The 12,959-nt window shown below is 47.3% G+C and overlaps 1 protein-coding gene across 1 annotated transcript in view; it reads left to right on the forward strand.

The window, feature by feature from the left end:
* The window catches only part of LOC109867358 (cholesterol side-chain cleavage enzyme, mitochondrial), a 48,102-nt gene that overhangs the window by 31,099 nt on the left and 4,044 nt on the right, over positions 1-12,959 (forward strand). Inside the window, exons 2-6 of the mRNA XM_020456479.2 lie at positions 3,420-3,575; positions 7,067-7,266; positions 9,342-9,545; positions 10,359-10,519; positions 10,805-10,971. Coding sequence (XP_020312068.1) covers positions 3,420-3,575; positions 7,067-7,266; positions 9,342-9,545; positions 10,359-10,519; positions 10,805-10,971 — 888 coding nt within the window. The remainder of the gene's footprint in view (positions 1-3,419; positions 3,576-7,066; positions 7,267-9,341; positions 9,546-10,358; positions 10,520-10,804; positions 10,972-12,959) is intronic.

The following is a 12,959-nucleotide window of genomic DNA, read 5'->3' on the forward strand; positions in this document are numbered from 1 at the left end:
TCCTCTGTAGAACAGTCAGCAGAACACGGTCCTCTGTAGAACAGTCAGCAGAACATGGTCCTCTGTAGAACAGTCAGCAGAACATGGTCCTCTGTAGAACAGTCAGCAGAACATGGTCTCTGTAGAACAGTCAGCAGAACATGGTCCTCTGTAGAACAGTCAGCAGAACATGGTCCTCTGTAGAACAGTCAGCAGATCATGGTCCTCTGTAGAACAGTCAGCAGAACATGGTCCTCTGTAGAACAGTCAGCAGAACATGGTCCTCTGTAGAACAGTTAGCAGAACATGGTCCTCTGTAGAACAGTCAGCAGAACATGGTCCTCTGTAGAACAGTCAGCAGAACATGGTCCTCTGTAGAACAGTCAGCAGGACATGGTCCTCTGTAGAACAGTCAGTAGAACATGGTCCTCTGTAGAACAGTCAGTAGAACATGGTCCTCTGTAGAACAGTTAGCAGAACATGGTCCTCTGTAGAACAGTTAGCAGAACATGGTCCTCTGTAGAACAGTTAGCAGAACATGGTCCTCTGTAGAACAGTCAGCAGAACATGGTCCTCTGTAGAACAGTTAGCAGAAACATGGTCCTCTGTAGAACAGTTAGCAGAACATGGTCCTCTGTAGAACAGTTAGCAGAACATGGTCCTCTGTAGAACAGTTAGAAGAACATGGTCCTCTGTAGAACAGTCAGCAGAACATGGTCCTCTGTAGAACAGTCAGCAGAACATGGTCCTCTGTAGAACAGTCAGCAGAACATGGTCCTCTGTAGAACAGTCAGCAGAACATGGTCCTCTGTAGAACAGTCAGCAGAACATGGTCCTCTGTACAACAGTCAGCAGAACATGGTCCTCTGTAGAACAGTTAGTAGAACATGGTCCTCTGTAGAACATGGTCCTCTGTAAAACAGTCAGCAGAACATGGTCCTCTGTAGAACAGTTAGCAGAACATGGTCCTCTGTAGAACAGTCAGCAGAACATGGTCCTCTGTAGAACAGTCAGCAGAACATGGTCCTATGTAGAACAGTTAGCAGAACATGGTCCTCTGTAGAACAGTTAGTAGAACATGGTCCTCTGTAGAACAGTCAGCAGAACATGGTCCTCTGTAGAACAGTCAGCAGAACATGGTCCTCTGTAGAACAGTTAATAGAACATGGTCCTCTGTAGAACAGTCAGCAGAACATGGTCCTCTGTAGAACAGTCAGCAGAACATGGTCCTCTGTAGAACAGTCAGCAGAACATGGTCCTCTGTAGAACAGTCAGCAGAACATGGTCCTCTGTAGAACATGGTCCTCTGTAGAACAGTCAGCAGAACATGGTCCTCTGTAGAACAGTTAGCAGAACATGGTCCTCTGTAGAACAGTCAGCAGAACATGGTCCTCTGTAGAACAGTCAGCAGAACATGGTCCTATGTAGAACAGTTAGCAGAACATGGTCCTCTGTAGAACAGTTAGTAGAACATGGTCCTCTGTAGAACAGTCAGCAGAACATGGTCCTCTGTAGAACAGTCAGCAGAACATGGTCCTCTGTAGAACAGGCAGCAGAACATGGTCCTCTGTAGAACAGTCAGCAGAACATGGTCCTCTGTAGAACAGTCAGCAGAACATGGTCCTCTGTAGAACAGTCAGCAGAACATGGTCCTCTGTAGAACAGTCAGCAGAACATGGTCCTCTGTAGAACAGTCAGCAGGACATGGTCCTCTGTAGAACAGTCAGCAGGACATGGTCCTCTGTAGAACAGTTAGCAGAACATGGTCCTCTGTAGAACAGTCAGCAGAACATGGTCCTCTGTAGAACAGTCAGCAGAACATGGTCCTCTGTAGAACAGTCAGCAGAACATGGTCCTCTGTAGAACATGGTCCTCTGTAGAACAGTCAGCAGAACATGGTCCTCTGTAGAACAGTCAGCAGAACATGGTCCTATGTAGAACAGTCAGCAGAACATGGTCCTCTGTAGAACAGTTAGTAGAACATGGTCCTCTGTAGAACAGTCAGCAGAACATGGTCCTCTGTAGAACAGTCAGCAGAACATGGTCCTCTGTAGAACAGGCAGCAGAACATGGTCCTCTGTAGAACAGTCAGCAGAACATGGTCCTCTGTAGAACAGTCAGCAGAACATGGTCCTCTGTAGAACAGTCAGCAGAACATGGTCCTCTGTAGAACAGTCAGCAGGACATGGTCCTCTGTAGAACAGTTAGCAGAACATGGTCCTCTGTAGAACAGTCAGCAGAACATGGTCCTCTGTAGAACAGTCAGCAGAACATGGTCCTCTGTAGAACAGTCAGCAGAACATGGTCCTCTGTAGAACAGTCAGCAGAACATGGTCCTCTGTAGAACAGTCAGCAGAACATGGTCCTCTGTAGAACAGTTAGCAGAACATGGTCCTCTGTAGAACAGTCAGCAGAACATGGTCCTCTGTAGAACAGTTAGCAGAACATGGTCCTCTGTAGAACAGTCAGCAGAACATGGTCCTCTGTAGAACAGTCAGCAGAACATGGTCCTCTGTAGAACAGTCAGCAGAACATGGTCCTCTGTAGAACAGTCAGCAGAACATGGTCCTCTGTAGAACAGTCAGCAGAACATGGTCCTCTGTAGAACATGGTCCTCTGTAGAACAGTCAGCAGAACATGGTCCTCTGTAGAACAGTCAGCAGAACATGGTCCTCTGTAGAACAGTTAGTAGAACATGGTCCTCTGTAGAACATGGTCCTCTGTAGAACAGTCAGCAGAACATGGTCCTCTGTAGAACAGTTAGCAGAACATGGGCCTTGAAACGCTAGGATGATGGGTTCAATACTCAGGACCAAATATGTCAAAATGTCACTAATTACTAAGAGGCTTTGGCTAAAAGCATCTGCCAAATTGCATAAAATTGAACAGGCCTACGTTAAGAATCAAATGTCATTCCGTTATGATGTCAACGGGGACAACGTTATAATATTATTAACCTGTGTCTACCCCAGGAAGAGTAGCTACTGCTTTTGCAACAGGTAACAGGGATCCTAATAAAACACCAAACTGGTGAATCAGTGAATACTGTATTGTTATTATTCACAACTAAACGTTTCAGCTCTGCAGTGAACCATAGTTATAGCTAGAACCCACTTCAACATAACGCTTCAATACGGTTTGTGTTGTTGCTGCAGACAAAACACTACATTTTGGAATGAGCTTTGTTCAGGTGAGCAATCTTTTCCATCAGACAAATACAATATGAAACTAGCCATATAGAATCATTAACATTTAGAATGGGATTTCTAGGAGCAAAATATGTTTGATTGTAACAAAGGTACAGTCTGCTATATTTACTGCGGTTCAAACATGCTTCATTGTCCTGCAGGGAGAAGATGGACTACTATGAGTGTGAACAAAACCAAAATCTTTGAACATAAATTAGACGATCTGCTGTTCTCTGTCATTGTTCCTGACAGGGAGAAGATAGGCTACTATGATAGTGTAAACATTATAAAGCCGGAGGATGCAGCCATCCTGTTCAAGGCAGAAGGACACTACCCCAAGAGGTTAACGGTGGAGGCATGGACCTCATACAGAGACTACAGGAACAGGAAATATGGAGTCCTGCTCAAGTACGTACACTGTTCTGTTATATCTGTCAAACAGTTGTTTAAATAAGGACTTTCAAATCATTGTCATCATAAGCTTTCCTTTTTGTGATGTTTTGACTATTCACACTACGGTATTGTAGCCTGGGCAACAGTCTCTTGACACAACATTCCACTCCTTGCCATGCATTTGGCAATAACAACTAAGTGGAATGTTGGCTAAAGAGACCGGTACCCTGGCTAACAGTTTAGGGTTTACCCAAACTCTACTCTGTTATCTCAGATATCTTTTCACATGGCCATATCTACAGGCCAGCCCAGTACAGCTTGGCTTGGTATGGCCCTATAGCATGGTAGATGGTAACCAGACCAGATGTGGCCCTATAATGTGGTAGATGGTAACCAGACCAGATGTGGCCCTATAATGTGGTAGATGGTAACCAGGCCAGGTGTGGCCCTATAGCGTGGTAGATGGTAACCAGGCCAGGTGTGGCCCTATAGCGTGGTAGATGGCAACCAGGCCAGGTGTAGCCCTATAGCATGGTAGATGGTAACCAGGCCAGGTGTGGCCCTATAGCCTGGTAGATGGTAACCAGGCCAGGTGTGGCCCTATAGCATGGTAGATGGTAACCAGACCAGGTGTGGCCCTATAATGTGGTAGATGGTAACCAGACCAGGTGTGGCCCTATAGTGTGGTAGATGGTAACCAGACCAGGTGTGGCCCTATAATGTGGTAGATGGTAACCAGGCCAGGTGTGGCCCTATAGCGTGGTAGATGGTAACCAGGCCAGGCGTGGCCCTATAGCGTGGTAGATGGTAACCAGACCAGATGTGGCCCTATAATGTGGTAGATGGTAACCAGGCCAGGTGTGGCCCTATAGCGTGGTAGATGGTAACCAGGCCAGGTGTGGCCCTATAGCGTGGTAGATGGTAACCAGGCCAGATGTGGCCCTATAATGTGGTAGATGGTAACCAGGCCAGGTGTGGCCCTATAATGTGGTAGATGGTAACCAGACCAGGTGTGGCCCTATAGTGTGGTAGATGGTAACCAGACCAGGTGTGGCCCTATAATGTGGTAGATGGTAACCAGGCCAGGTGTGGCCCTATAGCGTGGTAGATGGTAACCAGGCCAGGCGTGGCCCTATAGCGTGGTAGATGGTAACCAGACCAGATGTGGCCCTATAATGTGGTAGATGGTAACCAGGCCAGGTGTGGCCCTATAGCGTGGTAGATGGTAACCAGGCCAGGTGTGGCCCTATAGCGTGGTAGATGGTAACCAGGCCAGATGTGGCCCTATAATGTGGTAGATGGTAACCAGGCCAGGTGTGGCCCTATAGCGTGGTAGATGGTAACCAGGCCAGGTGTGGCCCTATAGCGTGGTAGATGGTAACCAGGCCAGGTGTGGCCCTATAGTGTGGTAGATGGTAACCAGGCCAGGTGTGGCCCTATAGCATGGTAGATGGTAACCAGGCCAGGTGTGGCCCTATAGCCTGGTAGATGGTAACCAGGCCAGGTGTGGCCCTATAGCGTGGTAGATGGTAACCAGACCAGGTGTGGCCCTATAATGTGGTAGATGGTAACCAAGCCAGGTGTGGCCCTATAGCGTGGTAGATGGTAACCAGGCCAGGTGTGGCCCTATAGCGTGGTAGATGGTAACCAGGCCAGATGTGGCCCTATAATGTGGTAGATGGTAACCAGGCCAGGTGTGGCCCTATAATGTGGTAGATGGTAACCAGACCAGGTGTGGCCCTATAGTGTGGTAGATGGTAACCAGACCAGGTGTGGCCCTATAATGTGGTAGATGGTAACCAGACCAGGTGTGGCCCTATAGTGTGGTAGATGGTAACCAGACCAGGTGTGGCCCTATAATGTGGTAGATGGTAACCAGGCCAGGTGTGGCCCTATAGCGTGGTAGATGGTAACCAGGCCAGGCGTGGCCCTATAGCGTGGTAGATGGTAACCAGACCAGATGTGGCCCTATAATGTGGTAGATGGTAACCAGGCCAGGTGTGGCCCTATAGCGTGGTAGATGGTAACCAGGCCAGGTGTGGCCCTATAGCGTGGTAGATGGTAACCAGGCCAGATGTGGCCCTATAATGTGGTAGATGGTAACCAGGCCAGGTGTGGCCCTATAATGTGGTAGATGGTAACCAGACCAGGTGTGGCCCTATAGTGTGGTAGATGGTAACCAGACCAGGTGTGGCCCTATAATGTGGTAGATGGTAACCAGGCCAGGTGTGGCCCTATAGCGTGGTAGATGGTAACCAGGCCAGGCGTGGCCCTATAGCGTGGTAGATGGTAACCAGACCAGATGTGGCCCTATAATGTGGTAGATGGTAACCAGGCCAGGTGTGGCCCTATAGCGTGGTAGATGGTAACCAGGCCAGGTGTGGCCCTATAGCGTGGTAGATGGTAACCAGGCCAGATGTGGCCCTATAATGTGGTAGATGGTAACCAGGCCAGGTGTGGCCCTATAGCGTGGTAGATGGTAACCAGGCCAGGTGTGGCCCTATAGCGTGGTAGATGGTAACCAGGCCAGGTGTGGCCCTATAGTGTGGTAGATGGTAACCAGGCCAGGTGTGGCCCTATAGCATGGTAGATGGTAACCAGGCCAGGTGTGGCCCTATAGCCTGGTAGATGGTAACCAGGCCAGGTGTGGCCCTATAGCGTGGTAGATGGTAACCAGACCAGGTGTGGCCCTATAATGTGGTAGATGGTAACCAAGCCAGGTGTGGCCCTATAGTGTGGTAGATGTAACCAGACCAGATGTGGCCCTATAATGTGGTAGATGGTAACCAGACCAGGTGTGGCCCTATAATGTGGTAGATGGTAACCAGGCCAGGTGTGGCCCTATAGCGTGGTAGATGTAACCAGACCAGGTGTGGCCCTATAGCGTGGTAGATGGTAACCAGACCAGGTGTGGCCCTATAATGTGGTAGATGGTAACCAGGCCAGGTGTGGCCCTATAGCGTGGTAGATGGTAACCAGGCCAGGTGTGGCCCTATAGTGTGGTAGATGGTAACCAGGCCAGGTGTGGCCCTATAGCGTGGTAGATGGTAACCAGGCCAGGTGTGGCCCTATAGTGTGGTAGATGGTAACCAGGCCAGGTGTGGCCCTATAGCGTGGTAGATGGTAACCAGGCCAGGTGTGGCCCTATAGTGTGGTAGATGGTAACCAGGCCAGGTGTGGCCCTATAGCGTGGTAGATGGTAACCAGGCCAGGTGTGGCCCCATAGTGTGAATCAGGCATTATTGACAGATTTTGTTATTGAGATTTAGTTATTGACACTTAGTTATTGAGATTTAGTTATTGACACTTAGTTATTGAGATTTAGTTATTGACACTTAGTTATTGAGATTTAGTTATAGACACTTAGTTATTGAGATTTAGTTATTGACACTTAGTTATTGAGATTTAGTTATTGACACTTAGTTATTGAGATTTAGTTTGGCTGGTTCTGTGACATTCCAAAACAAAACAATTCACAACAAGGTTTGGTCTTTTTCTCCCTGTAGGAATGGGGAGGACTGGCGGTCCAACAGGGTGATTCTGAATAGAGAGGTGATCTCTCCCAAGGTGTTGGGGAACTTTGTTCCTCTGTTGGATGAGGTTGGACAGGACTTTGTGGCCCGAGTACATAAGAAGATAGAAAGGAGTGGACAGGACAAATGGACCACCGATCTTTCTCAAGAACTCTTCAAATACGCTCTGGAATGTAAGTCCGTTTCACCTAATATTTACTTCTGTCTTGAAATCTGTGATGACCATGTTTTATACACTGACTCATACCAGCACTGGGCCTTGCAAAAGTCTTCATCCCGTGTTTCTCCTATTTTGTTGCATTGCAACCTGTAATTTAAATAGATTTCTTACTTGGATTTCATGTAATGGACATACACAAAATAGTCCAAATTGGTGAAGTGAAAAAAATGACTTGATTCAAAAATATTTACAACGGAAAAGTGGTGCGTGCATATGTATTCACCCCATTTGCTATGAAGCCCCTAAATAAGATCTGGGGCAACCAATTACCTTCAGAAGTCACACAATTAGTTAAATAAGGTCCACCTGTGTGCAATCTAAGTGTCACATGATCTGTCATATGATCTCGGTATATACTGTATACACCTGTTCTGAAATGCCCCAGAGTCTGCAACACCACTAAGCAAGGGGCACCACCAAGCAAGCAGCACCATGAAGAACAAGGAGCTCTCCAAACAGAAAGTTGTAGAGAAGTACAGATCAGGGTTGGGTTATAAAAAAATATCCAAAACTTTGAACATCCCACAGAGCACCATTATTAAAAAATGTAAAGAATATGGCACCACAACAAACCCTCCCAAGAGAGGGCGCCCACCAAAACTCACGGACCAGGCAAGGAGGGCATTAATAATCAGAGAGGCAACAAAGAGACCAAAGACAACCCTGAAGGAGCTGCAAAGCTCCACAGATTGGAGTATCTGTCCATAGGACCACTTTAAGCAGTACACTCCACAGAGCTGGGCTTTACAGAAGAGTGGCCAGAAAGAGCCATTGCTTAAAGAAAAAAATAAGAAAACACATTTGGTGTTCGCCAAAAGGTATGTGGGAGACTCCCCAAACATATGGAAAACGGTACTCTTGTCAGATGACAAGAGTATTTTGGCCATCAAGGAAAATGCTATGTCTGGAGCAAACCCAACACCTCTCATCTTCCCATGAACATCATCCCCACAGTGAAGCATGGTGGTGGCAGCATCATGCTATGGGGATGCTTTTCCATCGGCAGGGACTGAGAAATTTAAGGAAATTGAAGTAATGATGGATGTCACTAAATATAGGGAAATTCTTGAGGGAAACCTGTTTCAGTCTTCCAGACATTTGAGACTGGGACGGATGTTCACCTTCCAGCAGGACAATGACCCTAAGCATACCGCTAAAGCAACACTCGAGTGGTTTAAATGTCTTAGAATGGCCTAGTCAAAGCCCAGACCTCAATCCAATTGAGAATCTGTGGTGCAACTTAAAGATTGCTGTACACCAACGGAACCCATCCAACTTGAAGGAGCTGGAGCAGTTATGCCTTGAAGAATGGGCAAAAATCCCAGTGGCTAGATGTGTCAAGCTTATAGAGACATACCCCAAGAGACTTGCAGCTGTAATTACAGTAAAAGGTGGTTCTACAAAGTATTGCCTTTGGGGGGGGTGAATAGTTATCCACGCTCAAGTTTTCTGTTCTTTTGTCTTATTTCTTGTTTGTTTCACAATATAAAATATTTAGCATTTTCAAAGTGATAGGCATGTTGTGTAAATCAAATGATACAAACCCCCCACAAAAATCAATGTTAGTTCCAGGTTGTAAGGCAATAAAATAGGAAAAATGTCAAGGGGGTGAATACTTTCGCAAGACATCGTACCATATTGTCTCAAATAATGTAATAACATCTTATATTTCTGGGAATATCTTACTTCCTTAATTAGGTCCATCGCTCCTTAGGGGTCATAGGACATCGATGATGACAACTAATATCTTACTTACTTAATTAGGCCCATTACTCCTTAGGGGTCATAGGACATCGACAACTGGTGTCTTAGGCTGTCGTAATGTACCCTCCTCTACTGTATATTATACTATATTTACCTGATATTATTGCATGTACACTCAGTATTGTACAATGTCTCACATTTGCTGTGCTGTAACACGGTAGGTTCTGTTCTGTATGGAATGTCTAACCTGTGTTCTCTTATCTACAGTGGTGGGTTCGATGCTGTATGTGAGTCTGTGTCTAACCTGTGTACTCTCCTCTACAGCGGTGGGTTCAGTTCTGTATGGGGAACGTCTGGGCCTGATGTTGGACTACATCAACCCTGAGGCCCAACACTTCATTGACTGCATCTCTCTGATGTTCAAGACTACCTCTCCCATGCTGTACATCCCCCCAGCCATGCTGAGGAGGGTAGGAGCCAAGATCTGGAGAGATCATGTAGAGGCCTGGGATGGCATCTTCAACCAGGGTAAGACAATACTCATAGCATATCCCTGTGATATCTGAAAACATTGAAGGGTCAGGGCCAAGGGGAAGGGTCAGGGCCAAGGGGAAGGGTCAGGGCCAAGGGGAAGGGTCAGGGTCAGGGCCAAGGGGAAGGGTCAGGGCCAAGGGGATGGGTCAGGGCCAAGGGGAAGGGTCAGGGCCAAGGGGATGGGTCAGGGCCAAGGGGAAGGGTCAGGGCCAGGGGATGGGATAGGGTCAAGGGAAAGACTTAAGGTCAAGGGTTTGGGCCAGGGGGAAGGGTTTGGGCCAGGGTGAAGGATCTGGGCCAGTGGGAAGGATCTGGGCCAGTGGGAAGGATCTGGGCCAGGGGGAAGGATCTGGGCCAGGGGGAAGGATCTGGGCCAGGGGGAAGGATCTGGGCCAGGGGGAAGGGTTAGGGCCAGGGGGAAGTGTTAGGGCCAGGGGGAAGTGTTAGGGCCAGGGGGAAGTGTTAGGGCCAGTGGGAAGTGTTAGGGCCAGGGGGAAGTGTTAGGGCCAGGGGGAAGTGTTAGGGCCAGGGGGAGGTGTTAGGGCCAGTGGGAAGTGTTAGGGCCAGTGGGAAGTGTTAGGGCCAGGGGGAAGTGTTAGGGCCAGGGGGAAGTGTTAGGTCCAGTGAGAGGTGTTAGGGCTGTCATCTATTTAGGGAAACCAAAAAAGTAAAGCCAGGAAGAAGACAGTTGTCTGTGATCCGTATGATGCATTTAAGATCCCAGATAACACTGTGTTCGTGCTGTGTCTGTATCAGTACCTCTGTTGGTTCACTGTTATACTGTCCTGATTACATTACGGCCCCCAGCTGACCGCTGCATCCAGAACATCTACAGGACGATGCGTCAAGACACTAACACCCACGGGAAGTATCCAGGAGTCCTGGCCAGCCTTCTGATGTTAGACAAGCTGTCTATAGAGGACATTAAGGCCAGCGTCACTGAACTGATGGCTGGAGGGGTAGACACGGTAGTAACCTGTATATAACCTCTCTATAAAACATCTATTACAAGTTGTCTTTAGAGGACATCAAGGCCAGCGTCACTGAACTGATGGCTGATAATGACTTCCAACAGTAATCACCTTATCCTGTTGTTTAGGCCTGGTTCTGTGAGGCTGTATGAGAGATATCCAAGTCAACTGATTAGTTAACTACCAGAAAGGGTAGACAACCAGCCGTATTTCAACCCTCTGGGATCAGTTCATGAACAGTTGCCTCTAGTAGTTATCATTCTGCTCTGTAATGTATTTCAGACATCTATCACCCTGCTGTGGACTCTATATGAGCTTGCCAGACACCCCGACCTCCAGGAAGAGTTGAGGGCTGAGGTGGCTGTAGCCAGACAGTCTACCCAGGGAGACATGCTACAGATGCTGAAGATGATACCGCTGGTCAAAGGAGCGCTGAAGGAAACGCTGAGGTCGGACAGACAAGATGATTGACAAACGATAGCTGATGTTAACGACAATGACTACCTAAACAAGACAATAACTACAATACCAATTATTATAAACCCACAAAACCAGTATACAGTTTTATAAATTTTATTTTACTTTTATTTAACCAGGTAGGCTAGTTGAGAACAAGTTCTCTTTTACAACTGCGACCTGGCCAAGATAAAGTAAAGCAGTGCATAACAAACAACATCACAGAGTTACACATGGAATATGGGTGGGTGCTGCTATGGTGACCAGTGAGCTGAGATTAGGCAGGTCTTTACCTAGCAAAGACTTATAGATGACCTGGAGCCAGTGGGTTTGGCGACAAGTATGAAGCGAGGGCCAGCTAAAGAGAGCATACAGATCGCAGTGGTGGATAGTACAAGGGGCCTTGGTGACAAAACGGATGGCACTGTGATAGACTGCATCCAGTTTGCTGAGTAGAGTGTTGGAGGCTATTTTGTAAATTACATTGTCGAAGTCAAGGATCGGTAGGATAGTCAGTTTTACGAGGGTACGTTTGGCAGCGTGAGCGAAGGATGCTTTATTGCGAAATAGGAAGTCGATTCTAGATTTAATTTTGGATTGGAGATGTTTAATGTGAGTCTGGAAGGAGAGTTTACAGTCTAACCAGACATCTAGGTATTTGCAGTTGTCCACATATTCTATGTCAGAACCGTCCAGAGTAGTGATGCTGGACAGGCGGGCAGGTGTGGGCAGTGATCGGTTGAAGAGCATGCATTTTGTTTTAATTGCATTTAAGAGCAGTTGAAGTCCACGGTAGGAGAGTTGTATGGCATTGAAGCTTATCTGGATTGTTGTTAACACAGTGTCCAAAGAAGGGCCAGAAGTATACAAAATGATGTGGTCTGCGTAGAGGTGGATCGGAGAATCACCAGCAGCAAGAGCGATATCATTGATGTATACAGAGAAAAGAGTCGGCCCGAGAATTTAACCCTGTGGCACCCTCATAGAGACTGCCAGAGGTCCACACAACAGGCCCTCCGATTTGACACACTGAACTCTATCAGAGAAGTAGTGGGTGAACCACGCGAGGCAGTCATTTGAGAAGCCAAAAAGCTGTTGTCTGGCGACAAGAATGTGGTGATTGACAGAGTTGAAAGCCTTGGCCAGGTCAATGAATTCAGTTGCACAGTATTGTCTTGTATCGATGGTGATTATGATATCGTTTAGGACCTTGAGCGTGGCTGAGGTGCACCCATGACCAGCTCGGAAACAAGATTGCATTGTGAAGATGGTACGGTGGGATTTGAAATGGTCGGTGATCTGTTTGTTATCTTGGCTTTCGAAGACCTTAGAAAGGCAGGGTCGGATAGATATAGGTCTGTAGCAGATTGGGTCTAGAGTTTCTCCCCTTTTGAAGATTGGGATGACCGCAGCAGCTTTCCAGTCTTTGGGGATCTCAGACGATACGAAAGAGAGGTTGAACAGGCTAGTAATAGGGGTTGCAACAATTTCGGTGGATAATTTTAGAAAGAGAGGCAGTGATCGCTGACATCCTGGTTGAAACACCAGAGGTGTATTTGGAGGGCAGGTTGGTTAGGATGATATCTGTGAGGGTGCCTGTGTTTACGAATTTGGGGTTGTACCTGGTAGGTTCATTGATAATTTGTGTGAGATTGAGGGCATCAAGCTTAGATTGTAGGATGGCCGGGGTGTTAAGCATGTTACAGTTTAGGTCACCTAGCAGCACGTGCTCTGAAGATAGTTGGGGAGAAATCAGTTCACATATGGATTCCAGAGCACAGCTGGGGGCAGAGGGTGGTCTTTAGCAAGCGGCAACGGTGAGAGACTTGTTTCTGGAAAGGTGGATTTTTAAAAGTAGAAGCTCAAATTGTTTGGGCACAGACCTGGATAGTATGACAGAACTCTGCAGGCTAACTCCGCCCCCTCTGGCAGTTCTATCTTGTCGGGAAATGTTATAGTTAGGGATGGAAATTTCCGGGTT

This window comes from Oncorhynchus kisutch, linkage group LG22 (assembly GCF_002021735.2).
Source record: "Oncorhynchus kisutch isolate 150728-3 linkage group LG22, Okis_V2, whole genome shotgun sequence".
Classification (NCBI taxonomy): Eukaryota; Metazoa; Chordata; class Actinopteri; order Salmoniformes; family Salmonidae; genus Oncorhynchus; species Oncorhynchus kisutch.